Below are 15,000 nucleotides of genomic sequence, written 5' to 3' on the forward strand. Positions count from 1 at the left end.
ATTAGAAATGATCTTGGTTCTATTGTTTTTTTTAACATATATTTAATAGGTGCCCCCTACTGCACCCCCCTCAATTTTAACATTGTCATTGGAGAAATCGTGGGTAAAAATATTGACAGCAAAATAGTGTCTGTTATACAAGAATAAAAACCACATGATACTGTAGATGGCATTAGCTCATGAACGGCTTTAGTCTAAATGGACGCAGCATCAAGAGATAAAAGGAACACAACAAGTGACTTGATTATAGAAAGTAGCATACAAATTTGAATTTATAGAACAGAAGCAACAGTATTATGAAAAAAAACATTGGGGAAACACTGGTATCAGTAGAGAGACTTGAAACTCAGGATACATAAACACATAACGATTCTGCAATCGCTGTCTGTAACCGCTAATGTTTTGTTCCTCCTTCCTCTTTCTCCTCAGCTGTGTAACAACTACCACAACTGCCACTGCGATTCAGGCTGGGCCCCGCCCCTCTGCGACCGGGTGGGGGCGGGGGGTAGCGTGGACAGCGGACCAGTCATCAGTCGGGGTGAGACGCCTTGTCATCCACTGGCCCCCTCGTCACCCAATCAACTCAAAGTGATCCCGAATCAGCTTTGGAATCAATTCGGATCAAATTTTTTTTAACAGAGCCTTTTTTTTTAATCAGGATTTATCAGACATTACAAGTGGAGCAACATAAGTCATATGATGCGCTCTAACGTGTATCCAGCCTTACAGAAGCTAAAATGTGCTAGCCTAGCGCCGTCATCATCGTCCCTTCCTCTGTGTGTGTCTGGCTGAGCAGGCGGGCTCCTCCCCCTCCTGCTGATCCTGCCCTTGGTGCTGTTTCTGGCGCTGGCCGCCGTGGCACTCTGGTGCTGCTACAGGCATAAGCTCCGCCCCCTGAAATCCCCCGCCACCGCCCGGATGACGCAGTAAGTCCACCCCTACACCGCCTCCGTCCATCCATCCGTGTTCCTCATCCGTCATATTCCCGGCTCAGGGTCAGAGGTCAAACAGCCGCCCATACTTATTTATACTGAAGCTCACCGGGGAGAGATTGTGGGAGACGTTTGGCTGAGTTCCAGGCCATCATTGATCCCTTGCTGAAGGCTGTGTGTGTGTGTGTGTGTGTGTGTGTGTGTGTGTGTGTGTGTGTGTGTGTGTGTGTGTGTGTGTGTGTGTGTGTGTGTGTGCGTGTGCGTGTGTGTAGAGGTCCCAGACCAGCTGAGGCCAAGACTCCGCCCACCACCGGCCCCGCCCACGGTCACAGCAACCCCACCTTCTCGCTTAAGAGACAGGAGTCTCTCCAGCAGGTACGGGCGAAGGCCCAGCTCACCTCTGTTTATAAGTGATGAAGAGAAAGTTCTCTCACGGACACGTCGGACAGCGAAATATTTGATTTAATCTTAAGGCATGATCATGGGAAAAGTACTGGCAGCAAAGGTTACCAAGAACACATTCGGCGAGACAGTAGGTGAACAAGACTCTTATAGGCAAACGTTTTCATTGTGGGTAGGGAGTGGGAGTGACCTAAGGCCAAGTAAATTTGTAATACAATGGGTGGATATTGGACATGTCTGCAGGTCTGTAAGACATGGCTGTAAACAGTTTACACAACAAAGAAGTGAGTCGATTGGCCTGGTCTCAATACCAGACTGACTGGCTCCAGTGGGAACTCAAATACGAATTAACTTAACCTCTCTCAGTTAAAAGAGAGGAAGGGATTTGTTTTAAGTTACAGGGAGAATGTATACAGTTCCTTCTAATGTAATAATTATATAAACAAGGTTAACTTAATTTGTATGTGATTGTATATTTATAGTTATGATTGATATTTCCACGACAATAAGCAAACGCAGCTTTGTTTAGCGTTTATTCAAATCGAGCCTTTCGTCAGATGCATTTTATTCAAAGCATCTCTCAGTGCCCTCTGACAGATGTCTCTCAGGAGCAGGTAGGGGTTGGGCAACTTCCTGTTTACTTAACTTCGCCGGTTGTAGAACACTTTTGCCTCTTCGCTGTCTTGCCCGACTTCTCCATCTCAAAGCGCCTGTTCCCTTCCCCCAGTCCGCCCCACGGCCCAGCCCGTCCTGCGCATCCCGCTCCAGGTATTCCATCGTGAGACCCACCGGGAAGCCTCCCCCCGTACCGGCCTACGCCACCAAGCCCGCGCTCGGACCCGCGCTCGGACCCGCGCTCGGACCCCCACCGGTCCCGGCGCAGGGGCCTCAGACCTCAGGGCCCGCTCCGCCCCTGTCCCGACCCACCCCTCCTCCACCTCCTCCACCAGCTCCTCCGTCCGTCCACGCAGGCCGGCCGAGGACGGGGCCCACGCCGCCCCCTGCTCCGCCCCCGCCTCCGCACCTCGGGGTCCAGGGTTCTGATCCGGGCCCCCCCAGCCCCCGCCCGGAGGCCCCGAACCGACCGCCCCCACCCTGTCCCGTGAGAAGGACCGTTCCGGTGAGATCAGAGCAGAAAACCAAAATAACCCCCTCCCCGTATTATTATCCAGCACTGTTGGTGTTTCTGATTGGTGCAAGGAATAACAATAGACATGGTATTAGCAAAAGCAATTGCAAAAGCTTTTGTTGACTTAGGTTGTCCTGTACCTTGGAGTTGCTCTATGTTCGGTTCACCGGATAATTGAGGAAAAGACGATAAAAACGTGTTTTATTTCTGGACATTGATTTAATTGCAAACATGAGCTTTTTGGTAAGAAAATAACAAAGTGCAATAAAAAAGCATGCATTTTTTCTTCAACTTAAAAACACCGAACCCCGAAATAAAATATATTTGACACCGTTTAAAAATACCTATGTAACTGATTCGAGTAACCATATGTCGCTGGTATTATTTTCCTTTGTAACAGGAGCAGCCACCGAAGAAGTCTCTCAAGGTGACCAATGACGCTTTCGAGAGAGGAAAAGCTGCATTAACGCCATCTGCTGGACAGAAAAAGTGAAACAGGTGACCTGGTTTATCTGTCTGAAATTATAAATTATAATTTATTATACATTATTCTAACATAATATATATTTATGTAATAAATTAATAAAAATGCACAGAAAGTTTTTTTTATTGATTTTTTTTTTTTATCAATGTTAGTATCAGGAATTACCTTCATTTTTTATATTTTGTATTTCTTCCAGGAACTTAAGCCAGATATCAGGGAGGATATTGTGGTGCACCACTCAAAGCCCTTAACTGGACAGCCTGTCTCTATCTCCATCATTTATATGTTTCACCCCTGGCTGAACGTGGCTAGAGGTTAGTAAGTGAACTAAGAGAAGGGCTTAGGCTTTGTGTTGTCTGTGTAGTTAGGAGGAACAGTGGTTATTCTGTACCTAACGTTATTTTGACTTACACATTATCTTATCCATCTTGAACCAACCAAAGGAGTTGGATTCAAGCCCTGCTGGATGTTTAAAGATTTGCACCAGTGACACCTGATTTTATATATTTTCTCTGAATGCAAACAATTCTTATGTTCATTTTATCATCTCCTCGACCCCTTTAAAAAGCCAAATCCGAAAAAAACATTTAGCTTCAAAGGGAAGGCATGTTGCACTGTTATATCCGGTAAACTGTTTCTATCATGAATGTGAAAGTTCTACCTGTGGTAGCCTACTTGTGGGCATTGACCTGTGTTGTGTTCTGAGGATATGTTGTGTTATGTTGTGTACAACATATCTTCTCTTCTTGCTTTTATTTGCGGTCTTGCAGGCCGATAGGAGATAGGCCTCATCAGTGTTATTTTTATGTATAGCCATAGACATCTCCTGACTTTGGTCCTGATTTTTTTTTATTTGATTTTGATATATTTCGATACGATTGTTGGAGCCTCTCCTTGTGATGTAGCAGAGCAATGCAAACATTTCCCCCTGTCGTATTTATTCCACCCCGGACAAAACACGAAGTGATTGTATGTTTACATTGCAGCCTGTGTACGAATCATGCAGTAGTTACGAGAAAATGAGCCGAACAAGCTTTACCGGGATATCTTATATTAAGAACACATTGGCTATCATGTGGCTTTTGTGCTTCATAAATGTTGACGGATCAGATGCAATGAGCTGGATTCATGGGAATCATCGAATGTCATGCATGCTTTGTGTATGTGTATATGTTTATGTTAATAACTAGGGACGCCTTTGTTTTTTTATCTGTAGCAATAACTGTATATATCGGTGTATTTCAAGGGTATGTATCCCGTTAATGTGGTGCACTTTTAGCGACTTCTGCTGAAACACCAAATCCCAGGTCTGGTTATTAGGTTGTGACAGGGACGATCAGTCTGGCCTTTGTCCTTGTTGTTGACCTATTTCACCTCCTCATGTTTTATCAGTGTTGTTTTGACATGGGTTCACACAACAAGGGGAACGGTGAAAACGAGGGACTGGACAAATTACGCATATCTGTGTTTCGATTTACAGCCCTGGATATTATAGATATGTCAGACGCTGAAATGAAAGTCTCACAGCTCTGTGAAAGGAAACGTTGGTCTTTTTAAGGTTCGGAATGACCTTAGACCATCCAAAATCGGGTTAATATTTAGTTCATATTAAGTTACTGAATGTATTGTCTGTTGAGAAATAAGGCTTCCATGGCCAATTACTTGCAGTGTAAATGCCTGGGGTGTACATGCACTATTTTGACATGCTGAAACACTTCCATATGCGGTATGTCACCTGATCATCACACTTATGCAAATGTAGAGGCAGGTCAAAGCACTGTGCCTTCAACTGGATTTCAAATAAACCTATACAAATGAAACTTGATTTGTGTATGTTGGCATATTTCACTATTATTACTGACCGTTATCAAATTTTTGCCCTTCAATGTATACTCTAGATCCCAGAAGCAAATACTCAATAAGTCTACACAATAAGCAGACTAAAAATAATATGATATAACTAGTATGCCAGGACTCTTGTCGAGAGGGGTAGTTACCAAACTCGGCCGATAGGTAGCATTGTAACACATCTTCTTTGGGTAACAATTTAATATTTCAGCAGACGACGCTCTGTGTCGATTCAAACTATCCCTCACAAAATACGAAATTCCTCTTTATTTTGCTAATAATGTTTCGAAAGATTGGTGGAAAACGGGTTAGGTTGAAATTTACTTTTTGATACAAACGTTAGACTACTCTGTCTCAATGTGACTAGAAATGGCAAACACATCCAACTTTATCTTGATTCCACAACCCCCCCCCACCCTGTGTACTGTAGAACACAGCTAAAGGTGGCTGCTCTTCACATCTCTCTATGTTTCATAGACATGAAAGACTGAAGTATTCCAATCAAAAGCCCTCTTTAAATACCAACACCAGACCCCCCATGAATCGAATCCCTCTTACGCTTTGACACACACTCAAACACACACACACACACACACACACACACACACACACACACACACACAAACCCTCACGAAAACACAAATTGATTTCTTTGGCTGACACACACACACGTAGCCAACCACCCGTACTACTGTTCATCGGGTGCCCAGCGAGGGTCTCCATCCATCACACAGCCAGAGGACGTGGGGGGGGGGGGGGGGGGGGACTGAGGCCCAGGCCAAGGGGAACACGCTTCACATATAGGCTCCCTAATTGCAGCCGTGACCCCCCCTTCTCTCCCTCTCCCCCTCCTGCTGGGGATAATTAGCTGGTCATGGCTGGCGTGTCACTTCCTGTGGTGTGTCATTCATTAGAGGGGAGGATTGGCTGAGACATTTAAACGCGTGGGCTTGCCACCCCAGCGCGGCGGGAGTGCGCCACTCACAGCCAGGGTGGAGTCTAACCTGCTCAGGGCTCCCCCACCTGTGCTTAACGACCTCGTTAAGGCAACCTCGTTAAGACTCTGTGGTGGGTCATCTGTAATGCGGGATGCCACACGTTCCACATCCACCTTCACTCTCTCAGTGCCATATGAACGTTTCACTGGGCCCCTGAGCTCCAACATTCAAGTACCCCCCCCCCCCTCTAAAAAAAAAATTGCAACGTGGACATCATCACCGAGTGCATTTTAATGAATGCACTTGGTGCAATCATTACAATTATGATAAAATGTTCAAACACTTAGCGCTTATTATAGAACTCAATACAGAGGCAAACTGTAGGCCTAATGCCTCAACGCCCTCAAGTGCTTTTAAACGAAGACCATTTATAATCCAGAGATGCACAAATGCCAAACATTAACAAGTGTTGCCCATGTGGTTTATCCAGCCCTGTTCACTCTATTCACACTATGGTTATGTTATCAGTGTTATAATACCCTTGTACCGTGTGATACCATTGTGTACCATGTTCTTCTGCCCGTTTACATTTGAGCAGGGCTAATGTGTGTTTGACGTATTAACATATTACTAGAGCAATAACAGCGCACCATTAGCGTTGGAGCAACTCTGAGTGTTGCGTTCTGCATGACTGCAGAATCACTGCAGTCGTATAATTTGGTTTGTGTTGCCTCCCTATGTTCACAGATGAATGATGTAGCCTATGCTATAAAAAAGTCAATAAATCCTTATAGTCATGTAACAACACAGAACCACAAACAACAAACACAATCTAGTCTTCACAATTCTTTCACTCTGTCTCGACATTCTGGTGAGGGATGGATATTAGATGAATCCTTTGTTTAAAAAAAAGGACCACAAATAATCCACAACTATCCTCTCGAATCTGCACGTTGTTGTGAATCCGCAATTTGGCTTGAGAGATTCAGCATGACGTCTAGTGTGTAAACATCACAACATAACAACACATATGTCAGGAAACCACTCATCAGACAACTCAAATAAACTCTTCCGGCGCAGTTTTGCTTATTATTTGTGTTTTTGACACACACATGAATTGAAATGTGAGTATGGGTCAGTGATGGCACCATGGTGACCCAAGGGTGATGCCTTAATTGGTGGCTCTCCCGCATGAAGATACTAATGCAAAAAGCCACCCTCAGCTGCAGTGAGAATCAGGTATGGCTTGGTGGTCTACAGGCTAATGCTAGCCTGCTCGGGGACTAATGATGGGGTTAAGCGATCCGTCAAATGATCACCCTCCTCTGGTGGGGAAAGGTCACCATCAATAATTTATGGGAGGAAAATGTCATGTGGGAGGGAGAGGGAGAAGGAGGTAGTGAAGGAAAAATAATGACCTAAATATTATATATCTTTTGTCTTCTCTTTGTTTTTCTTACTTTTCATTTCACCGGTCGGTTCTTTCCCGATACAAAACGCCTCCTAGTCTAGTGAACCAGCCCATGACGTGTACTAGTACTAGTTTCATGAGCAGCTCAGCTGGAGAGAATCTACAAAAGGCATCAGTGTGTTGCACTCTGCCGGGATGCTGGTAAGGCATATCGATCGCATCTCACGCGTGACATCACTTCCTGTTATCTTGCAAGCCCCCCCTTCCCCCATCGCGTGGGGTTTTGACCTATCGGGTTTGCTTTGCGAGATGTCGAAGAGAAAATCCCTAACGTGTCCCCCAACGGTTGGGAGAAGACTTGCACGATGGCAGCCGGTTCAAAGCAGAGCCCTTTCCCACTAATGAGATCACCTGCTGATCCTAATCTGCCCTTATGAAGATGTATTTAATGACCAGGGGCCCACAGGGGGTCCATCTGACGATGTCTGGTCCCTGTCGTTAGCTGTGCATTTGTGCGTGTGCAATGTGTGTGTGTGCATGTGTGTGTGTGTGTGTGTGTGTGTGTGTGTGTGCACGCCTTTGTGTATACATTTCAGAAATGCAGTCAGATGAAGTTGAATTTATCCATTAAATTGATTATTGATATAAATTGGTTCACCTATGTGAGAGAGAAGAACACAGCTATACAGTATTAATCTATATTAATGAAACAATTCAGGAATAGGAGTGACATATTTTGTAATTAACTTTATTGGTAAAAGCAAATGACAATTTAACCATCATTACACAAATACATATTACAAAATCCACTTTTACACCACCATATCGTTATTTAAAATGTTCCTTGGCCGGCCAATGAGACTAATATGAAAAAAATATCAATGTTTAATTGACATTTGACATAATTAATCTCAATATATACCTCAAGGGATACCCACAGTAACAGTAGTATTACAGCTTAAAGCCTTTAATATACATTACATTGCACATATTTGTTACCTTTTACTAATAGCTTTTAATATCAGCCATCAAAAATGTGACGACAAACAAAAGACAATACCTCAAACTCTGAATGCAGATGCATTTGCGATTTTCTTTACCACAAACTCATGCTCTGCTGATAAAACACACGCTACTCGGACGCCTTACTTGTGATGTGAGCCGCCCCCTGCGGGTGTCTCCAGGACCGCGTGGAACACACCCGGGCCAGCGATCAGATCCCCACCTTCCCCACTGTCTCCCCCCCTCCCTGGTGCTCCCAGGGCACGGGGTCGTTGTCATCCGTCACAGATCCAGCCTCTCTCTCGTGCCAGAACTGCTCCACGTCGGGCAACGCGACGCCGTCTTTCAGGCTGGTCTCATCCGCCTCCGTCCCGTCGCCTCCGCATCCCTCCTCCTCCACCTCCTCCTCCACCTCCTCCTCCTCCGCCTCCTCCTCCGCCTCCGCCTCCTCCTCCACCACCGCCTGGGGCTGACGCAGACTCTCCGTGTTGGGGCCGTGAACAGATGTGGCGGAGGCCTGGGGAGGGTGATCCTCTCTCTGCTGGCCCGAGGTCTCCGGTCTCGGGTGAGGGGACATCAGGGACGTGGGGTTGTGGGGCCCGGGCTTGGCTTTGGGCGGGGGTTGCTTGCGCAGGGTGAACCGCCTCCAGAGGCCCCAGTAGCCCTCGCGGAACTCTTCGGAGAGCGACAGCACCACGAGCGGGTTCACCAGCGACAGGGAGAAGGTGAGCAGCTGAGCGGAGAGGGAGAGCAGGAGGGGAGGAGAGGAGCCGACCTGCTCGCCCCGCTCCCTCTCGGCCAGGTGACGCTCCCACATCCACATCACCCAGTGGGGCAGCCAGAGCAGAGCCATGGCCGCGGTCAGGCAGAAGATCATCAGCGTCAGCTTCCGGGAGCGGATCTGGGTGCGCAGGTTCTGCGTCTTGGTGGCCCGCCGCCGGCGCCGCCCGTACGCCTTCCAGAAGTAGAGCACGGCGAAGCTCAGGGGGAGGCAGAACACCGCCAGGGGGTACGCCTTCACGTACACCCACATGAAGTCCCGGCTCTCCGGGGGCGGCGCCATCACGCACACCAGCCCGCGGCTCTCCCGCCGCAGCGTGGCGAACAGCAGGTGGGGGGCGGTGACGGAGAAGGCCGTCAGCCAGGTGAAGAGCAGCACCACCAGGACGGAGCCCGGGCGGAGGCTCACCTGCTTGTTGGGGCCGGAGACGTAGCGGTAGCAGGCCTTGGCCATCACCGCCACCGTGAAGCTCTTGGCCGCCATGCAGGACTGGAAGAACCAGTCGGCCGTCTTGCACACGGGCCAGCCCAGCGTCCAGCTGGAGCGGTGGTAGGCGGCGGCGCGGAAGGGCACGCTGAAGGCCAGCACCAGGCCGTCGGCCAGCATCAGGTTGAAGATGAGGCCGTTGACCAGGGACAGCTTGCCCCGGCGGGCGTTGGACACCAGCGCGGCCATGGCGCTGAGGTTACAGGCCAGGCCCACGGCGCACAGCACCCCCAGGAGGGCGGGGACCACCGAGCGCAGGTCCCCGGGGTCCAGGTGCTGGTAGGAGCCGCGGTCCAGGTAGAACCTCTGGTCCGCCGAGCTGCCGTTCACCACCGTGCGGTTGTCCGAGCCGGGCGGCTCGGTATCCATGGTGACGGAGTTGACGGCGGCAGACGGTCGGGGGGAAAAAAAGTCCAACGTCGGAGGGTCACAAGGAGATGAAAGGAAAGTTTGCAAGATTGACGATGTTTCACGATGGGTCAAACTAATAAAAGTCCCTCTGGAGTGGGATCTAATACCAACTTGTGGAGAGGACCAGCCGGTCCCTGGTGGTGTTCGGAGGAGCTGGAGGTGTCTGTCTCCGTACGTCTGCTGTGAGTAAGCACAGGCTCGGTGGCTCTGCTATAAATATGAGCTTTGATTGACAGCCTCATCCCCCAGCGGATTCAAACGTTGGGCATCGTCTGCAGTCCTGTGGGGCCAATTAAAAAGGACATGTCTTTTATCATTTATTATTGCATATGTGCATTGGCTTTGTATTAGGTCTCCCCTTCGGTTGGTGCGTATGTTCAGTCAGGATTGTAGCAATGAAGGATCAATAGGTTGCCATTATGTAGGCTATCAGATAGTGCAGTCTTTTAAGATTTAGGAATAGAGGCTTCAAAAAGCATGTAGTATGGTTTTATTGTGCATTTATGTAAAATGTCTATAGGAAGTCTCTATAGTCTATGTAAACAGTTTCTTTAATTTCTGATTATAAGGACAAAATGCATGAAAGTAACTGTTTAGAAATCAACTGGCATCTACATGTTACATGTTGTGGTGATGTAGGATAATTGAAAAGGTAAAAATATGCAATTTGGTAAACATTTGAATATGTATGCATTCCATGTATCATAATATATTCAATGCTGAATGACGTTTGTATTACATCTATTCCATGTTCCGAAGTTGCACTAGGCCTATACTGTTAAAAGACAGTGGTTGTTTAATTAGGACATTATCTTTTCATTTATTTGCAATCTTGAAATTCATTCTTAGTAGTCACAGAAATCAATCTTAGTAATTTCGTCCCCCGAATAGAACACAAAGAGCACTTTTGTGACCATTAGTCCTGTTAGTTAGTTTGACCAGGAAATGGAACCACTATAATTTTGATCAATTTTACATTTTCTTGTAAATTGAGTATTCATTTTTCTTCTTTTTTTCTTACAATGTTCACAGCAATTACTTCACAGCTATGGAGGCAAATCACTGCCATAACGTTTTGAATTCTGAATGTCTAGCAATTGAATTCTTAGTGTTTTGGAAATTGTTTAACTTGAAATGCCATGAATTTCAAAGAAGTGAATTCAAAACGCATACATTCAGATGACCTTGTTTTCAAAGCATGATAGTTCAATGTTATGAATTTCATGGAGTTGACATTTAAATCAACAAGATGCAATGGCTTTTCAATTTCAAAATATTATGGCGGTGATTTTATTTATCACTTTTTGTCCACATGGGGGCAATCTTGCACAATTAGGTAAAATGTTGAGTCAGTTATATTCCTATGATTTGATGATTTAATAAGGCCAGACAATAAGGTTACTCACACCGTGAATTCAACTTGCACATCTTTATTCTTTTTTTAATCAAAGAAAGTTCAGTAAGCATAAAGACTGCATGGTAATTAATTGCCTTTCATTACATTCTGAGCTATAAAACATTTTTTTCAATTAGAAGATTCACAAGGATTTGTTTAGAAGACGTACTGTTTAAAGGAACCACGCTGAATAATTCCCTGAATTCACAGAGTCTTGTCGGTTATTTTTTTTCATTCCTACGGGACCAGAAAAAAATCCCATCCCTCCCTCGATCAAGGCGTCTGGTCGGGTCAAACGTCCCAAAGGAAATCACAGATCAGTGACAAAAATAACCTGCTTCCGTCTGGAGAAACATGAAATGGCCTCGACAATCGGCTGAAACTCGATGCGTGTAAACAACAGGCTACTTTTTATAGGACAACGGGCTGAAAACACTTTCCTTGCATAGCATCTTGGTGTAGGTATCCAAATGCAGCGCATGCAACACCGACCTGTCTGGAGCTAAACACACCGTTGGTCTAATGCCAATGGACTGCTCGATAAGAGTCGTCCTACCGATCAAACAGCCGCTTCATGAAGGTGCCGGGACCAACTAAGGATTAGTTTGGAATGACTCTGCATTAAGTGTAAAACATTACGAGAGAGAGAAAGAGAGTGTGGATCTATTTGGTCAGAAGCTCGTTGACACTGACTATAATTAACTTGTGGTTTCTGCTTGAGTTAATTTGTTGAAAACAGTTTTGTCGTTTTTGTTTCGTGGACGTCACAGTGGGACAGATGATCCCTTAAACACACTTAGTCCGCGCCAAACCCGCAGACTTTTGTACTTTCTCTGTGCGATCTCTTCCTTTTCTAGAATGAAAAAAACGAAAAACCAAGAACGAAATCCTAAAATAACATTTCATTGAAAGACATTCAAAACTCCTGCCTTTGTCGAAGCCCTCCCGCCCCCCGCCCCCAACCCTTACATCAAACCCCCAAATACTAAAAAGAAGGCACCACAGCTTCTAAACAGAATCGTTTGACCAAGAGGGAAGGACTCGATAAAAATGACGACGACCTCGAAGAACGACCATTGGTTCTTCCTCCTTCACAATGACAACACACACGTTTCTCACTCGAGGGACATTAACATAAAAATACTAAAAATAATACAAGTTAAGTCACAGGCATAAACACAACAGCTGCTGTCTTCGATTTCAAGTGCTACCAAAGCAAATAAGTTCTGGATCATTTTCCATTGGTATAACAGTCCAAATTCAGACAGATCACCACCGGGAGTGGGGGTGGCACTGTCTGCTGAGGCCCCGTGATGACATCTCTAGTCTGAGAACCTTTCGGGTTAAACGCATGCACCGCAGCATTAGCGGAACGGCCACCAGGGGGTGCTGTCGGCACGTGTGTCACGTTGAGCATCCCTCGCTTGCTGTAGATTCCTTCCTTCTTCCATGTGCTCTTTGTTCACAGATCTCACATCCGTCTTTTTTTTGTAAAATAATTGTCTTTTCGATCTTCCAGCAGTGCTCTTTGCAAGGACACAGATTCATGGCCTATTCGAGGGGGGGGGGGGGGGGAGGGGGGAGATGGGTGTCTGTGTGGCTAAATAAATTAAATTCAACGACTTAAGAGTTGCGGAAACACAAAACAGCTTGTGCAAGGTTTCTTTTTTGTCTCGTGTGATCTTTTCATTCCGGGCGTAGACGTATCGGGTTTTCTATCCAGGCTGTATCCAGGCTGGGATAGGGTTTCACTTTCCAAACGGTCCAATTTGTCCCTCAGTGTCAAAACCAGTCACAGGATACCCTACCGGACATTCAACCTTTCCCAGGATGCTCTGCACCGCCTTAAGCGATGAAGAGAGCTGTGAAACCTAACCACGACGAGCAGGAGGAAGGAAGAGCAAATCCGTCCACAATCTCCCTCTTCCTCCTCCTCCATGCGCCTCTCTCTTGGCCCTACTCCCTCGAGCGGGGTTCAGGGCTGGTACGGGGGGTGGGAGTAGCCGTAGTGGGGGGGTGGACGGATCGGGGCGGTAAGAGGGTGCAGATGGAGGGTCTAGTTGACTTTGTCCTGGAAGATGTAGAGGTTGTTGGTGGCCGCCACGGCGATGATGTTCTCCTGGGGGTGCCAGGTGGTGTGGAGGATCTTCTTGCTGAAGTCCAGGCTGTCCACGCTGATCTCGTCCTTGCGACGCTTCCCCCCGACGCACACCTGCAAGGGGGCCAAACGAAGAGCGAGAATTACCCTCGAGGAGAAAAGGGGACTCGCACCGGCGCGTAATCCGGTGACTCGGCTGGGTCTTAAGGCTCACGGCGTCACCTCGGACGACGTCACTGCTGCCCCTCCCCAGGGCGGAACTCGATTGCACCGAGTTCGGAACACAACGTTGTGGCGTGTACCTCATCCAAGCATTCAGCAGCAGTGAAGGGGGTCTAGGTTGGAGACTTATTATAAGTCGCTTTGGGTAAAAGCATCTGCTGTGTGCCCTAAATGTAAATCTAAATGTCGACGCCGCGGTTGAACGCAGGTCCTTTCGGCTCGGAGTTAACGCTTTACTCCAACCACGACTCGATATGTAGACGGCTGAATGTTTATCCCTCACAGTGTGTTAACACATGCATGGTTTACGCTACCTTGCGGGGTTTGAGGATAGCCCTGGGCTTGCTGTTCTCTCTGGACGCCTCCAGGGTGACGTCACGCTTGGTGTTGCGGTCAAACATCCGGAAGAAGTTGTTGTAGGAGCCGGTCATGATCACACTGTGGACCAGAAAGACATGGTCGTTGAGAGGAATGGGGGGATGAGGTGTGGGTTAGGTGGATGAGTGGGTTGGTTTTAGGTGCATGAATGGGTGGATGAGTTGGGGGGGGGGGGGGGGGGGGGGTGTGAGTGTGTGTGTGTGTGTGTGTGTGGGGGGGGGGGGGGTGTTAGGTGGATGAGTGGGTTGGTGCTAGGTGCATGGATGTGTCGATGGGTAGATAAAAGGATGGAAACCTTAGAGGATGAGACAAATGTCAGAACAGATTGTCCATGATCCATAGATTTGAGATGCAGTGATGGGGGGTGGCTGATGTGTGACTGGATGGATGTGGAGGTGGATGGATGGAAGGGAGGGGGGAGGATGGATGATTAAATGGTTGAATGGAAGGATGATTGCAGATGGATCATGGAAGGGTTGATAGATGTATGGATGAATGGACAAACTCATGGAAAGACGGATAGGTGATAGAATGATGGATGTAGAAACAAATCTATGTTCGGCTGAGGTGTCTCACCTATCTGATCCGTTCCAGACGCACTCAAACTTGTCGAAGATGCAGTCGTTCTCATACAGAGAGCAAAGCTTTCCTCTTAGGTAGTCATGGACCTGAACACAAAGGAGCACATACGACATAAGAACATAAGAATTCCTGTTACACAAGCTTTGGTGGTTATATAACCAAGATAAGCCAATTGTTTATGGCTGATTACTACTATAAAAAGCCCAAATGGTTTGGTACCTGCTTCCTTAGTGGATGATTAGGAACCTTACCAATTATTAACGATGCCAAACGACACACCGGGCAGAAAGCAGCCTCGGCTGGCTCCTATTTTCTCGTCACCTATCTTTTGTTTTACCGTGGACGAGCACGCATGCATAATCTCCAGAGGCATATGCTCTTCCGTCACTAATCCCTAAAGACCTGGTGACCCCCTGCTAAGATGATACATGCTAGCTGGCAGGTGAGGCGGAAGACCCGGATAGCCCGGGGAAGGGGATTCCCCTGGGTCCCAGACGTGA

The 15,000-nt window shown here is 47.1% G+C and overlaps 3 protein-coding genes across 3 annotated transcripts in view; 1 reads left to right on the forward strand and 2 right to left on the reverse strand.

The window, feature by feature from the left end:
- adam19b (ADAM metallopeptidase domain 19b) overlaps window positions 1–4,767 on the forward strand; it is a 27,871-nt gene extending 23,104 nt beyond the window's left edge. Inside the window, 6 exon segments of the mRNA XM_060063134.1 lie at window positions 430–538; window positions 797–926; window positions 1,205–1,307; window positions 2,062–2,454; window positions 2,864–2,961; window positions 3,144–4,767. Coding sequence (XP_059919117.1) covers window positions 430–538; window positions 797–926; window positions 1,205–1,307; window positions 2,062–2,454; window positions 2,864–2,956 — 828 coding nt within the window. The 3' untranslated portion in view covers window positions 2,957–2,961; window positions 3,144–4,767.
- A 3,584-nt stretch (window positions 4,768–8,351) lies between these two features.
- Window positions 8,352–11,099, reverse strand: gpr151 (G protein-coupled receptor 151). The gene is made up of 2 exons (XM_060063118.1): window positions 8,607–11,099; window positions 8,352–8,564 (listed from the first exon to the last, which is right to left on the reverse strand). The coding sequence occupies exons 1-2, from the start codon at window positions 9,780–9,782 to the stop codon at window positions 8,358–8,360; spliced, it is 1,383 nt and encodes a 460-aa protein (XP_059919101.1). The 5' UTR covers window positions 9,783–11,099; the 3' UTR covers window positions 8,352–8,357.
- A 139-nt stretch (window positions 11,100–11,238) lies between these two features.
- Window positions 11,239–15,000, reverse strand: part of LOC132466082 (serine/threonine-protein phosphatase 2A 55 kDa regulatory subunit B beta isoform) — a 10,423-nt gene continuing 6,661 nt past the window's right edge. Inside the window, exons 4-6 of the mRNA XM_060063117.1 lie at window positions 14,495–14,586; window positions 13,855–13,978; window positions 11,239–13,432 (exon numbers count right to left, since the gene is read on the reverse strand). Of these exons, the coding sequence (XP_059919100.1) occupies window positions 13,277–13,432; window positions 13,855–13,978; window positions 14,495–14,586 (372 nt within the window). The 3' untranslated portion in view covers window positions 11,239–13,276. The remainder of the gene's footprint in view (window positions 13,433–13,854; window positions 13,979–14,494; window positions 14,587–15,000) is intronic.

Source organism: Gadus macrocephalus, chromosome 10 (assembly GCF_031168955.1).
Source record: "Gadus macrocephalus chromosome 10, ASM3116895v1".
In the NCBI taxonomy this organism is placed as follows: Eukaryota; Metazoa; Chordata; class Actinopteri; order Gadiformes; family Gadidae; genus Gadus; species Gadus macrocephalus.